We start from the raw sequence: 22881 nt of genomic DNA, 5'->3' as shown, positions 1-22881 counted from the left end.
ATATATGGTAGCAATTTTTTTCTAAGTAAGCAATAATTTTTCAACCTTGGGGTAAATTATATCACTAGTGATCCCAGCAACTTCGTGCCATATCCCAAGTTTCTGGTAGTATTCACGCAATGGTACAATCTCCTCGTTATACTTGTCCAATCTTTTCTTGAAAACTGCGGCATTGTCATCCTCTCTTTTCACTAAATCTTCTCCAGTGATGTCATCTTTGAAAGGTACCTTGGGTGGATTGTAATCCAAGCTATAGATCCTCCCACTAGGTAAATGTACATACCTTGACTCAATTCTGTGTAGTATGATATTCTGATCAACATTCAACTCAACTACTACATTTAAGTTGCATTGATTCTTGTCTAATATCTCCGTCAATTTCTGTGCTTGTGAAAATGTTCGAGGAAATCCGTCCAATAACCAATTGGCTTTACTACTTAGTCCATCCAAGTCTCGTAACTGTTCACTAATTAAGCTCACCATCGTGGAATCTGGAACTAAAGTCCCGGTTTTTAAACACTTTTCAGCTTCAACTCCAATCTTTGTTCCTCGCAATATATGTGACCTAAGAACATCTCCCGACGATATGGACTTCAATTGAGGAAACCTATTCAAAAGCTTTCTAGATATGGTTCCTTTACCAGAACCAGGTGCTCCTAGAAGTAGTAATCGCGTTGGTTTTAACATATATAGTTAAGGTTTATACTTAATGATAGAAAAAAAAAAAAAATATTTGGGGGTCCTTATTCTTATTTGATTATATATATATTTTATTTTTTCTTGCTAATAATTACACACTACTATCCGCTGATTCCAACTTTACTCATCCTCATCATCACTATCTATAATTCTTCTTCGCTTCCTGGTCTCTTCCTCAGCTCTATACTTAGCAGCACTTTCTTCTTTCAACTTTCTCAATCGTTCCGCACCCCTTTCAAACTCTTCCTCTTCCGCAGCTCTAGCATAATCCCGTTTGTTCTTCTCTTCCTCCTCGTCCTCATCCTCGTCCTCATATTGCTCAACTTCTTCTTCATCCGCTGCAATGAAATCGTCCTCTTCATCATACTCTTCTCGTTCTCTACCATAACCCTCATCATCATCATCATCATCATCCTCATCCTCGCCTTCTTCTTCATCTCCATATCCAAAAGCACGCCTCTTGAACCCAGACGCGGGACTTTCTCCTCTCTCCCATTTCTCCTCCTGCAACCTCCTTCTACTTTCCAACTGTTTCTTCATCTTCATCTTCTTCTTCTCGTTCTCATCCGCGATTCTTTGTTTCTTCAAAGGATCGTCTTCCGTCGTGGTACTCAAAATCTTATCCTTTGACTGGATATTTTTCATCGCCTGTATTAATTTCTTATGTATCGAATCAGTCGAAGCAGGCAAGAGATTGATATTCTGTTCCACTACAGAATCAGCTTGCAAAATCTCACTGGTCTTATACGACCTCACAAGCAAACTATCCACTACTGGTAGACTTCGCACATCAAACATTTCTGTACCTATTTTTAAACTCAAACTTCCGTCGTTCCATTGCACAAAGTGAGCATTGGACTGTTTAATGATCTCGTCATTGCCCGAATTGTGATACCTCCATCTGATTGTAGTTTCGTTAACTAATTTCTCCGCTAGCTGTTCATTATAGATCTGCTTTGACGTCAACCCCTGTTTTTTTCTTTCAACTCCTTTAAGTTCCACTTGCTCTTTAAATTTGGCAGGATCAAATGGATGCGGTTCGATGTTCAAATGTGCTGGCGTTTTCAATATTCTGGTACCCTCTGATATCAGACAAATCGCATGTCGTGGTATCGATACTGCCAAAATTTGTTTCTTCTCTTCTTCTTCTTCTTCTTCTTCTTCTTCTTCTTCTTCCGAATCGTATTGTTGTGTTGAACCATTTTCATAATTGTCCAACTTCGAATCGGATAGGTGAGCCTTTTTTTTCTCCTCTTCCTCCTCCACTACTTCCTCTTCCTCCTCCTCATCATCCCCAAACAAGTCATCAATTTCCTCCTTCTGTATACTCTCTTCGTCAGACATGTTCAATATAAAGAGCTAACTTGTCGAACTTTTTTTATGGGAAAAAAAAAAAAAATAAAAATTTAAGTAAACATCGTTAAACACGAGGCAATATAGGCAAGATTATTCAGATTCATTAGTGGCGGATGGGGAGGGAAGGGGGTCACACAAAATTATTACAAAAACTACACTCTCTATACTCTATTCTTCCTTTGGAACTGAAGTATTCAGAGGACCAGTAACAACGATAGCAACAGGATTATCATCATTTTTCAAAGAAACAGCTTCTGGTTTATGTTCAAAAGAAGACCTTAGATTTTTTAATGGGCTACCGCCATTATTTAGCCTTATTTGCTGAAAGTACAAGTCGTCAACGTCAGAGCTTAGTTCGTTCTCATCAGATATACCATACTCCATATCAGACTCGTACGGTATTGACGCCGTCATATTGTGCTGGTAGCCAACTACCATATCATCATGGTTTGCTGCCGAACTCAAACTTTTGGAATATTTTCGTGGGAACTCGGGCTGCTGCTGCTGCTGTTGTTGTTGTTGTTGCTGCTGTTGCATAGTTTGTATTTGTGCTTGTTCCTCTTCCTCTTCTAGTTCCTGTTCCTTTGTAAAACTTGGTACATTAGTTGAACTGTCCCCATTAGATTCTTGTGCATCAGCGGAAGAAGAAACTACCTGGGATGGCATTAAAGGTATTGGTCCTGGAAGAGAGCTCGTTGAAGATAGCGCTTTATCGTGTGTCGGTAATAACTTATAAGCATAGTGAATCAAAAACTCAACAATAAACTGGGATAACGCATATTCATCCGGATCAAGATCATGGTCTGGATGAGATAAAATCAGTGGTTGAAATATAGCTGCAAGATTTCTTGCGCTCATCAAGTTTTCCTTCAGGTGGTTTTGAACCATAGCTAACAAGTCCAATATATAGAATAATAACTGTTTTGAAGCAGTGGGTAGTTTGTCAAGTAATTCCTTGTATCGACTTATCCCCGAATGAACTTCACGGGCCAATTTCCTGTAATTTTTGGATTTCTTCTTTTCTTTAGAGATCATGTCTTCTCCGTTAGTCTGTGAAGTTGAAATATTGGGTTGTACTTGAGGTGCGGGTGCGGGTGCTGGTGGCGGTAGTGATGATTGTGGGTGTACTGATGCTGATGCTGATGCTGATGCTGATGCTAATGCTAATGCTGATTCTGATTCTGTTGGTGGTGATGATAGCGAGTCTTTCTCTACGCTTTCCTGGTTTACAACAACTGCATTTGACCCATTGGGATGTCCCGTATTTGCTTCTGTCAATGCCCGAGATGAGTCAGTTACGTCGCTGGCACTTCTGACACTCCTTTGTTTGATTCCCTTGGACGGGTTTTCTGCTTTATATTTCATATAGCTAATAATTCGCGGCCGCTCCTTTAAAGGCGCTCTAAATTCTTCATACATATCCAAAGGAATCAAAGGCTCCGGTAATGCATTCAAATACCGCCTCATTATTGAAGCGGCATCATGCACCGTATAACCGTCCCAGTTCAATTTCCTCCCAAACAAAGGCGGAGTATTGAATATTACTTGCAATTCTTTCAATCTTTTTGAAGAACCTCCTACTCTGAATATTCCTTCCACAGTCAATCCGTTTTTCTTTAGATAAACACCGCATTTGGCAACAACTATAGGGATCTGCCCATATTGCAAACCATCAGACTGTTCTCCAGTCAAAATAGAAATTTTGGCAGAAGCCTCATCTAATGCCTTCTGTAATGGTACACCAAAGTACTTCGAGTTTTCTTCAACTAAGGAATTGGTTTGTAGAAAAGAGTCTCTATGATTCCGAATACTTGTTTCTGAGTTGGAACGGACACGTGAAACGTTATTGGTGGACCTCAGCTTGTGGTTGAGAAGCGGTCTCAAATAGTCAACATGACTGGAAGAAGTTGTCGGCGAAGTGCCTAGATAACTTGACGTTGGGAAACTCGATTGAAGGTTCTGCTGCTGTTGTAATAAACTATTAGTGAAACTAGGAGAGTTAGGATCAATGTTTGACATGCCTTTTCCGTGCAGACTAGTTGAATTGCTACGACCAGGTATATTAAGTGGACTCCGTTGAGGCTGTGCTTGTGGTTGCTGCTGTAGAAGTTGCAGTTGCTGCAAAGGCGGTTGCAGCTGCAACTGACTACTTTGAGGATTCTGTGCATTTGACGCTGACGGTGAGCCCGAAATTACTGGTATGTGAAGTGTGTTTATCAGCTTTGATGGGGAAAACCTCGACATTGAATCGGTATCAGTTATCTCGTCTATAGACTCGTTTGATAGCAAATGTGATCGCCTCAAACTTTTTGCCCACCCAAATATTGAGGAGCTCCTATTCGGTGACGACGAGTGACTCATAACGTAAATTGGAAAAAGGCCAAAAAAGAAAAAAAGAAAACAATAAAATGTCAACCAACCAACCAAACAAACTCCACCCTTGAAGAAAAAAAAAACTGGTGTTGTGAGGAGTAATATGTGGAGGCTAACCTGGTGGGCTTACTGAATAACTTGTAAAACTCTTAAAAATTCAATGAATTGAGACCTTATATGGAATGAAACTAGGGATACAAGAAACTTAAGGGGAGCAAGTATATAGGGTCCTTTTAATATTCAAAAAATAGACGTGGTTGTGGGTAGTATAGTGTGGTTCATGAAGAAAGATACTTTCCGCTATGCTACGGTAATTTTTTTTTTTTTTTTTTTTTTTTTTCTCGCTCTCTCTCTCTCTCTCTCTCTCTCTTTTTTTTTTTTCTTTTTTTTTTTTTTCAGATTTCATTCTTTACACATAACCACCTTCACAATAAGAGCATAAAAAGTACAGAACAGACACATTGATACATGTAGCCGAAACTCAATAATGTACTAAATACGAATCCTTGTTACAGCTGGCTCCATCAATACACTTTCTCTCTCTTTCGCTCTAGAACCAAATTAGTGGCAGCTATTGGCCTAAAAACACGTCAATTGGGGCGTATTTTTCTCGCGACTGGGTGTGTACCTACATTAACGGCGGCCCCCAAGTTCCAAGTAATTACTAAATTTCTTTTTCTTTTTTTGGCAGAAACTTACTGTGATAGATAAGTGTAATTTGCAGTCAAACGTTACTAAGAACTATATACTTTCATCTTAATTGATCCACAAAAGAGAATATCTTTTCGTGTTCCAATACGGGACACACTTGAAACAAATTTGAAAGCAATGACATTATTTTTAACAGTAACTAATACTATCTAGTTTCCCGCAGGCAACAGTCTAAAATATTATTGCCCGAAAAATATTAATTTGTTACAATTATATCTACCACCAACTCTGTGTCACCAATTTAATTTTACGAATGTTTTTTTTTTTCTTTGTTAATAAAGAGAGTCATGTACTCGATTCTTTGTGTGTTTCGCATCATCAAATTCTATTTTTAGGATAAATCTTGGACCACGACCTCCCTACCACCCTATCCAAGATCCATACTGCACAGCCTAATCCTAACTTAGGCATTAGCATCCAATCTTTTCACTAGAAACTTCAAAAATGAGCTCAAGTTAAGTTGAGCATATGAAGAAAAAGGGAGGAGGAAGAAAAAGGGAGGATGAAGAAAAGGGGAGGAGGAAGAAAAGGGGAGGAGGAAGAAAAGAAGGAGGAGGAAGAAAAGAAGGAGGAGCAGCGGGAGGAGCAGCGGGAGGAGGAGGAGCAGCGGGAGCAGCAGCACCAGCAGATATAGAACAGCCCCCTAAATAATCACTTACTCTATATTAAATGTTTACTCTCGCTATCTCTTTAGGAAAACAAGCAAAGTTCCTTAAAATGATTGATACCCAATTCGTATAGAAATTTACCTTAAATAGGAAAACCACTTAACTACCAACTTTGTAAAGTCGCACAAAAATTTGCGTAATAATCCTCATACAAGAGAAAAGTGCCCAATCTTGAATCTAGATTCAGCAACAATAGTTAACAGAAGTAAAAACTTTTATACTATCCCATATATAATACATACACCCGTGTGGATGTAGTTTTTAAATATACAAAAACCGAAACAACAAAACAAAATGGTACACCGTCTGCTTTTTCGAAAAAAGGTTTACTCAGCCTGTACTAGTTACGCAGATGTAATCATATCGAAAAGATCACCCCCCTCCCTCCTCCTCCTTCCCTTCTTCCCTCCCCACAACTCTCTCAAGAAAATACAAAAAAAAAATTTGATTGGACCCATTTCTTCGCTTATTTTTCTTTTTTTCTCGATCATTTTTAAATCAAGATTGCACAACAAATTGCAATCATGGAAGCTATCATTTGTGCCGAAGCACCAAATGATTTGGCACCGGCATTTTCAGGTGCAAATGTTTGTATTGTTTCTCCCTCTACGCCTGTGCCAACAGCACTACCAGTGGCACCGTTTGTTGTAGATGAGACAACACTAGACTCAAGAGTTCTACCTTCAGCAGCAACTGTTTGTTTTGACTCTGCTAAAGAGTCTGATTTGGCCACCTGTTTAGCAGTTGAGTAAATTGTATTGAATTCAGTAATTGTAGATGTCGAGTCGAGGGTAACACCCAAGGCAGCAGCAGATTCTACAGCTTGTGATTCAATACTAACAGCACGGGCGGCGTCAACACTAGCTTGCGAAGCTTGCGCAATAGCAGACTCTGCTTGTGCAATTGCCTCGGATGAATGCTGAGCTTGAGCAGCACTTAGTTGGACTTGAGCAGCAGATTGTTGAGCAGCAGCAGCCAAAGTTTGCACTGCAACAACCGATTCTTGAGATGATATAAGTGCCTTCAATGTTGCATGAGCACCAGCGTCAACCAGACTGAGCGAGCTGATTGCACTTTTACAACTTTGAACCACTTCAGTCTTTGTAAGTTGCTGAGCACTTGCCTTGACTGACTCTAATGACAGAATTGCTGATTCGCAAGATACAATAACAGTAATTATCTTTTGCTCTTCCACAGTCAAGGTGGATTGCACTGCAGCTGCACTTGTTTGAGAAACACATGCCTCATTTTGAATGGAATTGGCTGATTGCTGTTCGCAATATTCACTTACTTGAGTGACAACAATAGTACTTGTGTAAGTTGAAACGACCCCGGCTTCATTAGTTGATACTATAGGAGTGGTAATTATGGATGTACGTGGATACGATTCAGATGCGCTTTGGACAGAACTATCTGTTGAAGAAACACCAGCGGTTGATTCGGGTTGCTCAGAAGGTTTACCGGTTTCCGATGCGTTAGTTTCACCAGAGGTAATAGCGGTTGTACTTTGCTCTGGACTGGTGGAGTCCACGTTTGCTGCAAATGCTTCAATTAAAGTACAGCCTTCTCCTCCCTCAACACTAACGTCGTAGCCAACTTCCGCAGGACAAGCATAGAAATTAACCTCATCTTGACGTTTGAACAATCTCGAATTACCTGGTGTCAATGTGAGTCTGTTTCCATTCATTCCCCATCCACCTGTTGCCAGCTCTCTAGCAGTAATAAGCAACTTTCCATTAGAATCTATCTTGATGTAACCTGCTCCAATGATATTGATCAATCCGTCCTCAATACTAAACTTAGCTTCAAACCCATCGAAAAGTTTGATTTGCGTACCATTCGATTCGAACAAAGTTTGATTATTGTTGAAAGTAAGTGATATAATGAAAATAAGTGCAGGGTCAACAACTTGTGTTGGTACTGAAACACCAGAAGATATTGGAGTAACGTTTGATTCAGTAGTTGACGCAGTCATGCTGTTTTGAGAAACTGTGCTGGAGAAAAAATCAGAACTTGTTGGAGAAACATTATCGGTAGTACCTGTTGGAGAGCTGGTACTGTCACCTGTTGTGGAAATGGCTGCGGCAGAGTCACTACTGTCATCGCTTGTGAAAACAGCTGTAGCAGCATACTCCAACAAGGAAGTGACACTGGCAGGAGGCATCCAATATGGTGCCCAGACACCTGCACTGGAACAAATGGAAGTGGCTAGAGACCTAGCACTGAGCACATCCTGACCACGACAATTCTCTGCAATACAGTTTCCTACTAATGCTTGGAACGTGGGCATGATACAGAGGCATCCGGTATCCCAATATGGACATGGAGTGACACCTGTATTCTGGAACATACATGGTTTAGCACAGTCAGGTAATTGGTCATAGATTCTGTCAGCAAAACCATTGATGGAGGCGGTCTTAGCAACGCTCGGATAGATTGTGTATGGGTTGTCTTCGGTCTCGGTAGGAGCTGTAGTAATCAAAGGGTCTGAAGACGTGGATGTTGTTTCTTCAGCGGATGTTGTTTCTTCAGCGGATGTTGTTTCTTCAGCGGATGTTGTTTCTTCAGCGGATGTTGTTTCTTCAGCGGATGTTGTTTCTTCAGCGGATGTTGTTTCTTCAGCGGATGATGTAGCTGCTGTGGATGATACTTGCTGTGTAGATGAGGCTTCCGCAGTTTGGATACTGGTGGACTCACCTGCAACAGAGCTGCTACTGTCATCACTTGTGAAAACAGCTGTAGCAGCATACTCCAACAAGGAAGTGACACTGGCAGGAGGCATCCAATATGGTGCCCAGACACCTGCACTGGAACAAATGGAAGTGGCTAGAGACCTAGCACTGAGCACATCCTGACCACGACAATTCTCTGCAATACAGTTTCCTACTAATGCTTGGAACGTGGGCATGATACAGAGGCATCCGGTATCCCAATATGGACATGGAGTGACACCTGTATTCTGGAACATACATGGTTTAGCACAGTCAGGTAATTGGTCATAGATTCTGTCAGCAAAACCATTGATGGAGGCGGTCTTAGCAACGCTCGGATAGATTGTGTATGGGTTGTCTTCGGTCTCGGTAGGAGCTGTAGTAATCAAAGGGTCTGAAGACGTGGATGTTGTTTCTTCAGCGGATGTTGTTTCTTCAGCGGATGTTGTTTCTTCAGCGGATGTTGTTTCTTCAGCGGATGATGTAGCTGCTGTGGATGATACTTGCTGTGTAGATGAGGCTTCCGCAGTTTGGATACTGGTGGACTCACCTGCAACAGAGCTGCTACTGTCATCACTTGTGAAAACAGCTGTAGCAGCATACTCCAACAAGGAAGTGACACTGGCAGGAGGCATCCAATATGGTGCCCAGACACCTGCACTGGAACAAATGGAAGTGGCTAGAGACCTAGCACTGAGCACATCCTGACCACGACAATTCTCTGCAATACAGTTTCCTACTAATGCTTGGAACGTGGGCATGATACAGAGGCATCCGGTATCCCAATATGGACATGGAGTGACACCTGTATTCTGGAACATACATGGTTTAGCACAGTCAGGTAATTGGTCATAGATTCTGTCAGCAAAACCATTGATGGAGGCGGTCTTAGCAACGCTCGGATAGATTGTGTATGGGTTGTCTTCGGTCTCGGTAGGAGCTGTAGTAACAGTGGAAGTGTCGGTATTGCTAGTTACAGAAGAAGGACCTGATACACCTGTTTCATCAGCTAGCGCGAAGGATGCGATAACGAACGAAATGATAAATGCAAGTCTCATTCTGTTACAACAAAATTTCCTTTAGTCACTAGTAAAATGGTTGAGCTCATCCTAGGCAATAATTGAAAAGATATCTTGAGGGCTATATGTAGTTGGATTTCCACCATGTGTTTTGCAACCTTTCTATTAGCTTCTAGATTTAAAAAAATATGGATAGAAAGCAAGGAAATGAATAACAGCCAATCAAGTGAGGTTAGAGCTATGGTTCACAACCGCACCTATGTCTTTCGGCAAATAGATCGAGAATATGACTTCTTCTTTTTGTGTTTATCATGAATATATCCTCGAAATCTAAATTATTGAAAAGTATTTTGATTTTGACCTGCAGACCTAACAAAAAGACGCATATGGTGGTTGAAGTTGGATTCCACTAAAACTAATTTTAAGAAATTATACTTGTATCTAGTTTACCATAATCTCTCCTTCATGAGTGCACACACACCTTTAGGCTAGGTTAACAAATATCAGATGTTTTGGCAAATCATGCTGTTAATAGCCAGTCAAAATCTTTGAACTCCAAACCATTTCGCAAAAAACGAAAAAAAATCTAGGTTCAAGGTGTCAAATGGGGTTTTATTCATGTTTAATTTGGCCCATAGATCAAGTGGTGCATCTATTACGCATATAATTGGATACGCGCGTCTCGATGTTTTACTCCCTCTCCCCTCCTTCGATGAGAAACAAAAATAAAATCGCCCGCCTCTTCAGATACTCCCCTCTTTAGATTTGTTCTTCTCCAGTAAGTATACTCTTTTCCCATAACCCCTTCCTGTTTTTTTCTTTTTTTTTTTTCCCTAGATCAACCCGTGAAAAATTGGCATTGCTGCAAACAATTTACAGTATGTGAGACTTGCAGCTGATGTACCGTTTTACAATATAGTTTGGTCCAATTAAAAACTCTTCTTCCTTGTTTGTCTTTTTATTTTTATTTTTTTAGTTAAGTCTTTTCCTTTTCTTTCAAAATCCGTGTTTGATTAAATTTTTTTTTTTTTTTTTTTTCGAAATCCCGATATCTTCTAAGTCCCTTTTGATGTAGGAAAAAAAAAAAAAAAAGAGGTCGAGTTTTACCGTTTTTGTTTTTGTGGAATAGATCAATCTGATAATCAAGTTTCACGACGCACTAAATGGTAAAATACTAGACAATTCATTAAACAATATGAAAATTGGGGTATAGACTTTTTAAAATAGGAAGTCCCCGAGAATTGCAAAATCTAGTCCCAGCCTTCTCCCTTCTTCCCTCCCCCTTCTTTCTACATCTATTCCCCTCCTTTCGACTTGAACAAGTTTAATTTGTACTCTTTCTTCAGATCAATGACAAGGTAAGTTTTCTTTGGTTTTTTGGTTTTTTGGTTTTTTTTGGCTCTTTTATTTTTTTATTTTTTTTACTTTTTTTTTCTTTCTTCCAAGCAAAAGCTCACATATGAAAATACAATCCCTAAACGTTAAATTTGTCCTAATAGAATTAAAGAGTACTAAACAAGAAAAAGAGAAAAGAAAAAAAACAAAACCCTTTCTCTTTTCTTATTCCTTAAGAGATTAAACCAACTTCGGTGTTATCGTTCTTTTCTTACTTTTTAGTCGCTACCTAGTTCCATTTTTTTTTCAAAACTCTTGGATGCACCAATAACTGGCTTGGAACCTTATTTACTTACTTAAGTCTAATAAAAAAATAAAAATATTCAATTCCACAGTTTTACCTTCTCTGGGAAGAAATATTACGTTTTAAACAACACATCACAGTGGCGGAGATGAGATAAGATGAGATGATTTTTTATACTCACAGAAATGTGTCCAGCCTCATCAGAATGTTTTTTTTTTTTGGAAATCTCGAGAGATCACATTTAAAACATTTATTCATTTAATCTCCCATTCCCCATCCCACATTACGAAACACTCCCTCCCCCTCCCCTTCCCCCGAAAAAAGACAGAGTATATGACTTTACACTTATTATTCAGTAATGTGGGTTAATGCTAATATATAGAATTCTGGGCAAAAAGCTTTTTTTTTTAAATTCTTTTTTTTTTTTTTGGCTTTGCTTTATTTGTCAAGGAACTTGTGTTTGAGGGGGGGGAGGAGAGAAGAAAAAATGGAGGTAGTATATTAAGGGGAGAAGCTTCGTAGCTCATATATTAGATACGTTTGCCCCCCTGCACCATGTTTTCCAGTGTGGCTGTTTAGTCTATACAATGAGTGAACTAACTGAAGAGTGGCAAAGAATATTTGAGAGTCAGAGAAACACAAAATACCAATGGATCAGTTGCGTTTTTAGCTTGGTCGTCTTCCTAGCCAATGGTATCTTTTTCTTCTGGATCCCCAGGTTTCTTAGACAGAAGCGGTATGTGAAAACAAACAGGTTCAAGCCATACTTTATATTGTTGAGGGTCTGGAATACTTTCAATACAACATCATCAATAACTTTCAGGAATAAAAGACACTATTTCAAACCTAGTGTATTGGTTCTACTCTTGTTTTACATCTTGTTGAACGGAAAGTTATGCTATATCGACACAGACGATATTGACTACAGACCGAGGGTCTTTATAGTTGCCAAACGATGCGCAAGAATAGGCATTGCTCAAATACCAGCAGTGTTTTTGTTGGCAACTAAAGGGGACTTTATAACTGGGGTCACAGGGTTGACATATGAGAGGTCTACTTTCTTGCACATTTGGTTTTCGTTCATGATGTTCACGACTGTTACGTTTCATGTTGTTGCGATCTGTTACTATTGGGCAAGACCAGAGTTTTCGTATTTCCACCCAAGGCAACCTTATTATGTTTATGGTATCTTAGCGTTTGTGACATTTGTATTTCTAGCTTTTGGAAATATCAGGATTATACGAAAAATTTCTTTTGACGCTTCTATGGTTCACCATCGTGCTCAGTCATTTATCATGTTGTTAATGGCTTTTCTTCATAACAACAACGCCAAGGCTATGGTTGTTCTTGGAGTCCACTTGCTTGTTTTGGACAAGGTTCTAGGAAGGATATATGGTATAATTCACAGCAAGAAATCCCCCACCAAAGGTTGGTCAGAGTTTGAATTGTTAGACGAGTACACCATGAGAGTTTCTATCCCTATTAAAATAAACAAAAGTTTCAATCCTAATTCGTGGTTCGGATTGATCAAATTCAAGTATGGTAATTGGCTACCAGGGCAACATTTATACTTTAACGTTAGGAAAGTGGATTTCTTTCAGCACCATCCTTTTTGGATCTCGAGCTTGTCGGAAGATGGGAAAATGGTAATTATTATCAAGAAAAGAAACGGATTTACAAAGAAACTATTTGATAAAATTGAAACATTAAAGGAGAAACAGATTGAGGGAACAGAAACAGAAGATGATTACATTCCAAGATATAGAAAAAAGATAAACCAATGGGTGAAGAAATATAAAACGAACAAGACGGAAAAGCTAGTAGAGGAAAATGAAGAGTTCAAAATTCCTGATTATAGAAAGATTGTTGACCCTAATATTGTTATTTTGAAAGTAGCGTTCCGAGGTCCAAGTGGCGCCAAGTTTCAACCACTAGTTACATTCGACTCTGTTGCGTTCTTTGCACAAGAGTGCGGTGCTTCCTTTATATTACCTGTTTGTTTGGATTTGTTACAAACAATCGAACGTAAGGAAGTGCTTAAAGATTATTTGGGAAGACCTGCACATCCTGTTTTGGTCATTAACTGGATGGTCAAGAGCGAAAAACAAATTTATTGGTACAAACATGTTCTTGACAGATTGTTGACTTTTGTGAAAGCAGGAAAGTTGACGTTCAATGTAAGTATAGAGGAAAAAGCGGATGAGATAAGACAAATCGACAAAGATCAAGAGATTGACCCACTCACACCACCTTGCTCCGAAAAGAAATTGGAAAAAGCCGATTTTGAGGAACTGGCGCTTCAAAAGACTAGTACTAGTGTTACTAGTGTTTCAAGTCAAATAAATTCTACAGATTATACATTATTGAATATTTCAAATAAAAGTTTAGATACAAACAAAGAACTCCAGAAACATATTGCCAGTGTTAAATACTCAGATGAGAATCATTTTAGGTCTATGGCTGTGTTGAGTTGCGGGGAAGATACTGGATTTGGTAAAGAGATTGAATACAGTTTGCAAAACTACCGATGGGCTGAAAATGCCCCAAATATATACTTTTATAACGAGTCCTATGATTCATAGACAAAAAAGAAAATACAACACCTTCAATTTCTTATTCTTATATCTTAGTATTATTGTAGTGTTCTTATATCTTAGTATTATTGTAGTGTTCTTATATCTTAGTATTATTGTAGTGTTCTTATATCTTAGTATTATTGTAGTGTTCTTATATCTTAGTATTATTGTAGTGTTCTTATATCTTAGTATTATTGTAGTGTTCTTATATCTTAGTATTATTGTAGTGTTCTTATATCTTAGTACTATTGTAGTGTTCTCATTTGATTTTTGCCTTATAAAAAAAACCATTAGTAAAATTAACTTTCTTTTTTTCTTACTCCTTTAAATCAATATTTGCCACTACTATAACTACATCAGAAAACAATGTTTAGCAAGGCGGTGTACCCAGCTTTAGAAGAGCTTAAGGAACCACTTACGTGGCAACAGCTTAATATATTGCAGAATCAGTTACAATCGGAAGAACCAAACCCCTCTCCACAAACACAGTTCAATTATGCTTGGGGTCTAATTAAATCAGATTCACACAAGAATCAGCAGCAAGGAGTAGATATTCTTTTACAACTATATAAAGCAGAAATATCCATGAAAAGAGAAGTTTTGTATTACCTAAGTTTGGGATCTTTCAAACTTGGTGATTACTCAGATGCCAAAAGGTACGTGGAGATGTTGCTAAAGATTGAACCAGGAAACGCACAGGCACAACAGTTGTTGAAGGATATCGATGACAAAGTGACGACTGACGGGTTGATTGGTATAGGAATTGCCGGTGGTGTACTCGCTGTTGGTATAGGTCTCATCGGTGCTTTAGTGAGAAGAAATAGAAAATGAGTCTGGAACTCCGACACTAGCAACACTATCGAGCAGAGCGAGATAGTGGAGCACACTGACCGTCAGGTAGAAGAAGAAGAAGAAGAAGAAGAAGAAGAGGAAGAGGAGGAGGAGGAGGGGGGAAGAAGAAGAATGCCACAACGTATTTTGAAGTTCTGTTCTCTAAACCTCTTATTCCCTATTCTCATTTCATTAATTTTTTTCTTCCTTTCATTTCCTTTTTTTTTTTTTGAAGAGCCATTCATGAATGAAAATGACGATCTAGGCACCTGTATTGCAAAAACTGTTTTGAGAACATTTAATGACTTGCGTATCAATTCTGGAAAGCCGACCATAAGGTCCAATGGGGTTAAAGAATGGACAGTGCTAGCAAGCGTGGTGGCCATAGTTGGCGAACAAATACACCCCATCACGCTAGCGACGGGAGTAAAAGTTTTACCTAACTCAGTTCGATCGTACTCTCGTGGAATGATTGTTCATGATATGCATGCTGAAATTTTGGCATTACGATTATTCAATTTTTTCATACTCGAGGAATGCACGAAGAAAGACTCCTTTTGGGTTAAGCAACTAGAAGGGAAATTCCGATTTTTAGAAACTGCACAATTGGCACTTTTTGTAACAGAACCACCCTGTGGAGATTTGTCAATGAAGAACTTGTCTGCGTTGCTCGCCTCGAATGAACCATGGCTAAACGAGACAAATTCACCAAGTATTATTCATAGAGGTAGGAACAACTTTGGGGATCTTGGTGTAGTGCGCACCAAGCCTGGGAGGTCAGATAGTTTGATTTCCTACTCCAAGTCGTGTTCTGATAAACTATGTTTGAGACAATTGACAGGTATTTGCAATGCGACAACAGCATCAATATTCGAAAAGATTTTTATCCGATATTTGGTGGTGAACAATGTTGACGACGAGGACTTTCATAGATGTTTCATTGAGAGATTTCAAAATGCAACCAATTTCCAGAAGCTTATCTTGCTCAAATATGATCATGACGAATACAAGTATCACAAGTGTAATGGGAGAGAACCGTCGCCAGTATCATTGCTTTATGTAGTTCCTAACAATCATGTTCAAGTTTTGAATAACGGTGTCAAAAGTGGCTCCAATGTTAAAAACAAGCCCCCCAAGATGGGAACCGAAAGCCTTGTATGTAACCGCAACTTCATTAAAATGTTATCGCAAATACAAAGGATTCCCCACAACAGTTATCTCGAATTCAAGCGATCAAACGTGAACCGAGAAAGACTAAAAGATGTAGGCAAAAAGACTTTACAGAATTGGTGGCCTACAGACGACGACGATTTCCCTCTCTATACGTAATATACAATGTCTTTGCATTTCCTTCCCCCCCCTCTCCCCCCCCCCTTTTTTTTTTCAATAAACCTCTTGACAATTCTTTACTCAGCTTTTTCTTCTTCATCAGTCAGATTCAGATCCCGAGGCTGATCCGTCCTGAGCCTCTTCTTGCTCTTGAAATTCCCTCAACTGCATCTCTTCACTTGGTTCCATTGAAATCGCATATTCTGCACTCTCCAACAATTCCAACAACTTCTCATTACCCTTATTTACATAATCCCTTGGCCGCAAGCCGTGCTTGTCCTTGATTCTAGGATCTGCTCCTGCATCTAGCATATTGTCAATAATGAAATATCCATGCTCAGGTTCGTCAATGGCGTATTTCACTGCAACGTGTAGTGGAGTTTCCAACTCCCGGTTTTGAGGGTCAATTTCCACTCCTTCTATGTCCAATACTATATCGATAAACTCCCAATTCCCCAAGTTACATGCCAAATGCAAAGGTGTGTTGTTAGTTATAATTTCTCTGGTATCATTAATCAAATGAGCTAGTTTCACTTGGTCGTTATTCAATTCCGATTTAATTTGTAGTAACAATTCCGTATTGTTCCTTCTCGCCGATTCTTGTATCTGTTCTTGGTACGTTGCACCCTGGACAGAAGTGTCCTTTGGAGCCTCTGACATTTTGCAGAATATGGCAAAAAAAAATAAATAAACAAAGGTCAAACTCAATTGAGTTATGGGATACTTATAAAAATAAAGGTCAAACTCAATTGAGTTATAAGCAAAAAGAAAAAAAAAAAAAAAAAAAAAAAAAAAGGTCAGATTACTTGCCGAACTTTGTTTCCGAAATAGAAAAGGTTAAAGAATCATCGAAGGGTTTGACTAAAAATAGGCGTGTGTATCTTTAAATTTCAAAAGGGCAAAGAAACAAGAGAGGCAAGACGAGAAGAAAAAAGAATACGACTAATAGGATTAATCACTTTTGAGAATGTACCAATTTTTTCCAACAGGGGGGGGGGGGAGAGGGAGGGCCCTCGAGGGAGAATAATACAAAAAAGCTTAATCTGCTAGCTGCAGTCGTATCAGTAGAAAAAAAAAAAGAAAAAAAAAGTACTAGAATTATTCATGGTAATGGTGTAAGGCCATTTTACGCTAACATCGTTGTAGTTGTCGTCCCGCAAACCAATTTTTTTTTTCTTTCACTTCCTTTAGCGCGCGCTTGCTCAGGGAAGATTGAAATGTCACCTTGATGATCTAATAATTTTGATTTTTATCTTTTTTTTCTTTGTAATATATATAGATATATTTCATTTCGATTCATTGGTATTATATTACACTACTCTGATATTGCAATGGTTAAACCTATTATATCACCTTCTATTCTTGCGTCGGATTTTGCCAATTTAGGATGTAATTGTAAAAGGGTAGTGGATACCGGGGATGTCGATTGGTTACATTTGGACGTTATGGATGGTCACTTTGTTCCCAATATTTCATTTGGAGCTCCAATTATAGAGAGCTTGAGAAAACAGTTTCCCCGAGATGGTAGTAAACCTATAGTCTTTGATTGTCACATGATGGTGTCGAATCCAGAAGAATGGATCGAAGATGTCGCTAGAGCCGGGGGCGACTCGTACACATTCCACTATGAAGCTACTAAGGATCCCGCTTCAGTTATATCGAAAATTAAGAAGCACGGATTAAAAGCTGCTATGGGTATTAAGCCAAATACTCCGATTGATGTAGTTTACCCATATGCCGATGACTTAGACATGGTTTTAGTTATGACTGTAGAGCCTGGTTTCGGCGGGCAAAAGTTTATGGAAAACATGATGCCCAAGGTTGAGGCTTTGAGAGCAAAATACCCACATTTAGACATTGAAGTCGATGGCGGTTTGGGCAAGGATACAGTGAAACCGGCAGCATTTGCAGGGGCAAATGTGATTGTTGCGGGAACGTCTGTATTCAAAGCAGAAAATCCAAAAGACGTTACGCAATTTTTGAAGAAAACTGTTGAAGAAAGTATATTGGCTAGATCTCAATAGAGATGAAAGAAGAAAACAAATAAGAAAACAAGCACCATTTGACGAACATCTCTTGACTGGCACATCCTGACAAACACCTCCTGACAAACACCTCCTCTTGACTGGCACCTCCTCTTGACTGGCACCTCCTCTTGACTGGCACCTCCTCTTGACTGGCACCTCCTCTTGACTGGCACCTCCTCTTGACTGGCACCTCCTCTTGACTGGCACCTCTTTTTCACTTACAATGACTGAGTTCCCAACGTTGTACCTTCAGACCATGCTACAACAAAAGGCCCATTTTTTTCAAAACTCTCCACCAATTCCCACAAGGCCTTTTTCGCTTTATCCAAGTTTGTTTGTTTGGTCAGATCAGTATTGGTATCCATTGTTATATCCTCTTCTTGCTTCTGAGTCATATATTTTTTATTTCTCGCTATTTTCTTAGCTTTCTTCTTTGACAAAGTATTTGTAGTCATTACCGATGTTACAGGTGGTGTCTCTCCCGTGTACAAGGCAATGGACTTGGAATCGGATGGCCTTGGTGCAGTTAATGCTTTTGGAGCATATCGTGAAGTTGATGATCTCGTTTGAATTACATTCCTAGCAGCTCTTTTTCTTCTTAGTGATTTTGCATGACTCTGGGCCAACATTTTGATTTTTGGCTTGTTTATAGCATTCCTTCCTGCCATTGTCTTGCTCTGGTTTTGGTTTTTAGTTGAATAAATATACAAATTGATAAGATTGATTGTAGATGAAAACCTCATCGCGAGAAAGAAAGAAAAAAAAAAAAGGGTGCAAATCGCACATGGTAGCGTATATAATTATCAGATACTAAGAAGAATCCCTTTCAAAGCAAGGAAAGAATGTAGATCATAGATTCTATTACTGCGTATGCGTGTGGAAAGTGCCTCTAAAAAATCTTTTTTTTTTGGATTTACTTGGGTTCAGTGACTGGGTATGTGTGTAGTAGGTACTTCTAATACGTCTTTCTCTGTAAATTTTTTTCCTCACCACCTTTTTTTAGCATGAAAAAAGACAAAAAAAAAACAACAGATCAGATTGGGTACGCATTCTTCTAAAGACATGGTAAGCCATTACATCAAGTTTCAATATTGTAATATAATTACCGAGGGTATGATGGAGTTTGGTTTCTAAGAGAAGCTAGAAAATAACAATGACCATAATGTGTATATGCCCAGCTTATTCAGCTTATACTGCTCATACAGTTTGTTACAGCTCATGCACTTCATATAACTCATGCAGCTTATGCAGTTCATGTATATAAATCTATCAAAAGCTAGAAAAAATTTTTAGATATAAAAACTAACACGATTTTAAACTATGTGTAAAATTATCTATTGAAAAGATGAAACCGAAAGACTTTCTAGTGACCACACACGTACAAGGGTTTTTACCACACCCATTTTTTTGTGAGTATGATGATTGAGATGTTTTCTTTCTTCACTACAGTTGATATCTTGTCTTTGTTTTTTGTTGTATGGCTGCTGCTTTTTTTTTTCTTTCAAACCTCCTTTTTTTGCTTTCAAAACCTCCAGAATTTTTAGTCTTTACTTAGTTCACTATATTCTTTTCTCTCATAAATAAGATATATATGTTTCAAGTTTCTTTGTTATATATGCAGATTTAAATTAGAAAATTATAATCAGACTATTGATTTCTATGGGGGGCGGTAGCGTCGAAGGAGTTAAAAGGAAGCGGGAGGCGGGGGACAAGGAGGGTTTAGATGAAGATGTATCGACCAGCCATTCAGTTGTATCTTTTTTTCTTTTTTTTCTTTTTTTTTTGCAATAAACCAATATCGCAACCTAGTGATATGTTCCAGGATATTTGAATTATCTATCCCTTAAATTGGAGAATAGAGCGAATTCTCACAGTTCTATATATATATATATATATATATATATATGTCTATAGCTTCGACATGTAGGAAACTTATTTCTTGACAATTCAGTATCGTGTCATGACTGTAAAAAGGAGGTCAATATTGTACAATTTCACAAATAAATACCTGAGAAAGTCAACTCATGTATCTTCTAGCTCGCAACTACCATCTAAGCCAATTCCCACACGGGATGTAGCATTTTCATTTCCTCCTGAAGAGAAGGAACACCTTTTGGACAAACTGCAAACATCAAATGATAACGATGATGATGATGATGGTGATGATGGTGTCGCAGCATTATCATGTGCTCTTGAATCAAAACCGAAAGCATTAGATGCCAGAGTTCAGACAGCAGCCGAACTCAAAAGGTTCAACGAGGAAAAATGTTGCTTCTGTAATGACTCTTTGAACTTGGTGCTTCCAGGAGAAACTATTGTGCCATTGGTTTGTGGACACGTCTGTCATAAGAATTGTCTTGTTTTGATGTTAAGTAGGACAGAAGCTAACGAGTTGCCCCTATGTGGGATATGTCATGTTCCCTCGAGATGCGAAGACGATGAAGTGCACCAGTCGATTATGTGTAGCGACTTGGACCACGATTTAAAATTAGATTTGCAGGAACCTTCTTTTTCTTCTTTTTCATCATCAATTGTTACGCCCACTGGCTCGTTTGCTGAAGAAGAGCCTACTGGCGATTCTGAATACGAAGATTTTGAGGATCAATTATTCACACCAAGAAAGCAAACTAGACTGAGTTATGCGTTGGAAACACCACCACTGTCAGTAAGACTAGCAGATCATGAAAACTTATTATATACACCTAAGATTTCGTTTCTGACGGAAACAGCAGAGGTCAAGTTGGGTGAGAATAACGAGATAAGTTATGTGCTTAATGTAAAGGCTCCACGTATCTACGACGAGGTAGCAGCACCATTCAACATGTACGAATTCCAGCTCAAAATGAAAGTATCCAATTACCTAAAAACACAACTTCACTTTAATGATTATTTGGGCAACTTGATAATATTCGACGAAATGAAAATCAGCGTAGACGGTGGGCATTGGGACAACTCCCGCTTATACTTGTTTGAAAACCACTTGCTATTTTACAACGATGACGTTTTGGCAGGCATTATTTCTATTGAAAACGATTTGTGCTCCATGACTTTTAGCAATGGGATTTTGAATTTAAATTTGGCAGAGATTAGCTTGCCAGAACTCAATATAATGCATCAAGTGTCTGATATTATTACCCGAAAATGGTTTTATATGTTAACTCAATTGAAAGAAAAGCTAGGTGTTCCCAATACGAATTTGTTCCAATTCACCAGTACTTGCTGGATATATCTACAGCACTATTTTGATATCTCGAGTGATTTAGTAAGGTTCAACAACTTGATAAATCTTGGAGGTGAACAACAATTGCCCAGTAACTATATTACGAAAGTGGTACCATCTCCTCAACTGTTGCCATTGAACATAGTATTAGTTGTTCCGTTGTATAATAAATCACCCATGATGATATCTGATACAGACTACAAATTGTGGATCCAGCAGTTTATGAGAAACATCTTGTCATTTTTGCGACCCACAGACAGTTTGGCGTTGATTTTATTAGGGATAGATGGGAATCATTATGAAAGTGCAGATGGTGTCTACATTGGGTGTGTGAATGCACAATGGGATGGTTGGCAGGAAATCATTGATAGCATCTCCATTGTACCGAATCAATTTGAGCACAACAAAGATGAATTCAGGACAGCTTTCGCTAAATTCAAGTCGTTGTTACCATTTATCCCAAGTAAACTGAGCTCAATCAATAAATTGCTCATTCTAAACTCATGCAATGAGGATGATGATGATGATAAAGAAGAAGAAGAAGAAGAAGAAGAAGAAGAAATAACCAACCACGAGCTTGAAATTGACAACGCGCTCTTTGACGACGTTTCTGTAAGCATTCTAAAAATAGGAAAACATTCAACAGCTCTCAATTCCATTTTAGAGTCTTTTCCTATTGAGTATGGCGCAGAATTATTAATACGCTTTGATTCATTTGAGGAGCTACTGGCATCTATCGGCATGCTTTTAGAAGAACACTTTCAGAAAATATGTATTCCCAAGTTGAAAATCACCGTCAATGCAGAAGAAGATGTAAGTATATCAGCTATTGAGAAAAATGGGAAATTGGTTAGCATTGAACAATCGACTTCTGTCATCCACATTGCCAACATCATCCCCCGTAGTGAACGAAACATTATTATAAAGGTGAAACTTTGTAGTAATTTCCAATGTTGTGATATGGAACTGGTTCCGGTTTTCACCTACACTGCATCGTGGCTCAACAAGGTTAGCAATGAGAAAACTGTAAATAAAAAGATTAGCATCGTACCAGAAACAAATAATGCCATAGACGAAGAAGAAAAATTGCCACAAAATCCACAATGCCAAGATTTGTACTACATGGACATCCCATTGTTTCCTCCACTTTCACCATCAAGACAGCTCTCCTTCACAAAACGACAGGTGGAACTCTTGATAATTGAGCATCTAAGAAAAGCTATTGAAACAGGGGAAAGTTTGAGCCTTGAAAAGTGTTCATCTTTGGCCTACGGTTTAGTTCGAAATGTTTCTCCTGGGTTCAAGGACAACAGGAATGATTTTGAAGAGGAGGAAGGTGTAGCAGCAGGAGTTGGCTCCAACAATAATGAGGCAAACACCATGTTCAAATTGTTGGTAGCTATACGCAAGGAACACAACGATAATGAAAAATACATTACATATTTGGTAAAACAATTGCAAGAGATAATAAGCTTGTTTAGCTCGAACCAGAAGGATGCGATTTCAAAATGTCATGACATCTTATGTGGATTAGTATAGCTTAATCAAGGAGGAAAAACGTATCCTCACAAAAAAAACAACAACAGGCTTCTAGCATGCAGGGGGGTATTTAGCAGTAATTGAAGCCATTGGAAGTCATGCTTTCCGCTTATTCCAACAAAAATAAGGGCTTTGTATTGAAAATATTTAAAAAAAAAATAGTCACTTTTTTTCTTTATATTT

At 38.6% G+C, this 22881-nt stretch overlaps 10 protein-coding genes across 10 annotated transcripts; 4 read left to right on the top strand and 6 right to left on the bottom strand. All coding sequences in view use genetic code 12, as the record gives it.

Moving 5' to 3' along the window:
* Window positions 1-21: 21 nt before the first annotated feature.
* On the bottom strand, window positions 22-687 carry KGF56_002428 (adenylate kinase; the record flags this gene model as incomplete). Its single annotated transcript, XM_049323656.1, has 1 exon — window positions 22-687. One exon carries the CDS (start codon window positions 685-687, stop codon window positions 22-24), a length of 666 nt encoding a protein of 221 aa, XP_049180543.1.
* A 132-nt stretch (window positions 688-819) lies between these two features.
* On the bottom strand, window positions 820-2043 carry KGF56_002427 (uncharacterized protein; the record flags this gene model as incomplete). Its single annotated transcript, XM_049323655.1, has 1 exon — window positions 820-2043. One exon carries the CDS (start codon window positions 2041-2043, stop codon window positions 820-822), a length of 1224 nt encoding a protein of 407 aa, XP_049180542.1.
* Window positions 2044-2223: 180 nt separating this feature from the next.
* Window positions 2224-4416, bottom strand: SAC7 (Sac7p; the record flags this gene model as incomplete). The annotated part of the gene is made up of 1 exon (XM_049323654.1): window positions 2224-4416. The coding sequence occupies one exon, from the start codon at window positions 4414-4416 to the stop codon at window positions 2224-2226; it is 2193 nt and encodes a 730-aa protein (XP_049180541.1).
* A 1884-nt stretch (window positions 4417-6300) lies between these two features.
* Window positions 6301-9576, bottom strand: CSA1 (Csa1p; the record flags this gene model as incomplete). Its single annotated transcript, XM_049323653.1, has 1 exon — window positions 6301-9576. One exon carries the CDS (start codon window positions 9574-9576, stop codon window positions 6301-6303), a length of 3276 nt encoding a protein of 1091 aa, XP_049180540.1.
* Window positions 9577-11866: 2290 nt separating this feature from the next.
* On the top strand, window positions 11867-13758 carry FRP2 (Frp2p; the record flags this gene model as incomplete). The annotated part of the gene is made up of 2 exons (XM_049323652.1): window positions 11867-11912; window positions 12122-13758. 2 exons carry the CDS (start codon window positions 11867-11869, stop codon window positions 13756-13758), a joined length of 1683 nt encoding a protein of 560 aa, XP_049180539.1.
* Window positions 13759-14118: 360 nt separating this feature from the next.
* KGF56_002423 (tRNA-specific adenosine deaminase) lies at window positions 14119-15912 on the top strand (the record flags this gene model as incomplete). The annotated part of the gene is made up of 2 exons (XM_049323650.1): window positions 14119-14554; window positions 14849-15912. The coding sequence occupies 2 exons, from the start codon at window positions 14119-14121 to the stop codon at window positions 15910-15912; spliced, it is 1500 nt and encodes a 499-aa protein (XP_049180538.1).
* A 99-nt stretch (window positions 15913-16011) lies between these two features.
* KGF56_002422 (uncharacterized protein) lies at window positions 16012-16572 on the bottom strand (the record flags this gene model as incomplete). Its single annotated transcript, XM_049323649.1, has 1 exon — window positions 16012-16572. One exon carries the CDS (start codon window positions 16570-16572, stop codon window positions 16012-16014), a length of 561 nt encoding a protein of 186 aa, XP_049180537.1.
* Window positions 16573-17243: 671 nt separating this feature from the next.
* On the top strand, window positions 17244-17936 carry KGF56_002421 (ribulose-phosphate 3-epimerase; the record flags this gene model as incomplete). The annotated part of the gene is made up of 1 exon (XM_049323648.1): window positions 17244-17936. One exon carries the CDS (start codon window positions 17244-17246, stop codon window positions 17934-17936), a length of 693 nt encoding a protein of 230 aa, XP_049180536.1.
* A 221-nt stretch (window positions 17937-18157) lies between these two features.
* Window positions 18158-18607, bottom strand: KGF56_002420 (uncharacterized protein; the record flags this gene model as incomplete). Its single annotated transcript, XM_049323647.1, has 1 exon — window positions 18158-18607. The coding sequence occupies one exon, from the start codon at window positions 18605-18607 to the stop codon at window positions 18158-18160; it is 450 nt and encodes a 149-aa protein (XP_049180535.1).
* A 1292-nt stretch (window positions 18608-19899) lies between these two features.
* FAR1 (cyclin-dependent protein serine/threonine kinase inhibiting protein) lies at window positions 19900-22698 on the top strand (the record flags this gene model as incomplete). Its single annotated transcript, XM_049323646.1, has 1 exon — window positions 19900-22698. The coding sequence occupies one exon, from the start codon at window positions 19900-19902 to the stop codon at window positions 22696-22698; it is 2799 nt and encodes a 932-aa protein (XP_049180534.1).
* Window positions 22699-22881: the final 183 nt, after the last annotated feature.

Source organism: Candida oxycetoniae (genome assembly GCF_023343755.2).
Source record: "Candida oxycetoniae strain CBS 10844 chromosome Unknown scaffold53, whole genome shotgun sequence".
NCBI lineage: Eukaryota > Fungi > Ascomycota > Pichiomycetes > Serinales > Debaryomycetaceae > Lodderomyces > Lodderomyces oxycetoniae.
This window is presented reverse-complemented; position numbering and strand designations above follow the sequence as displayed.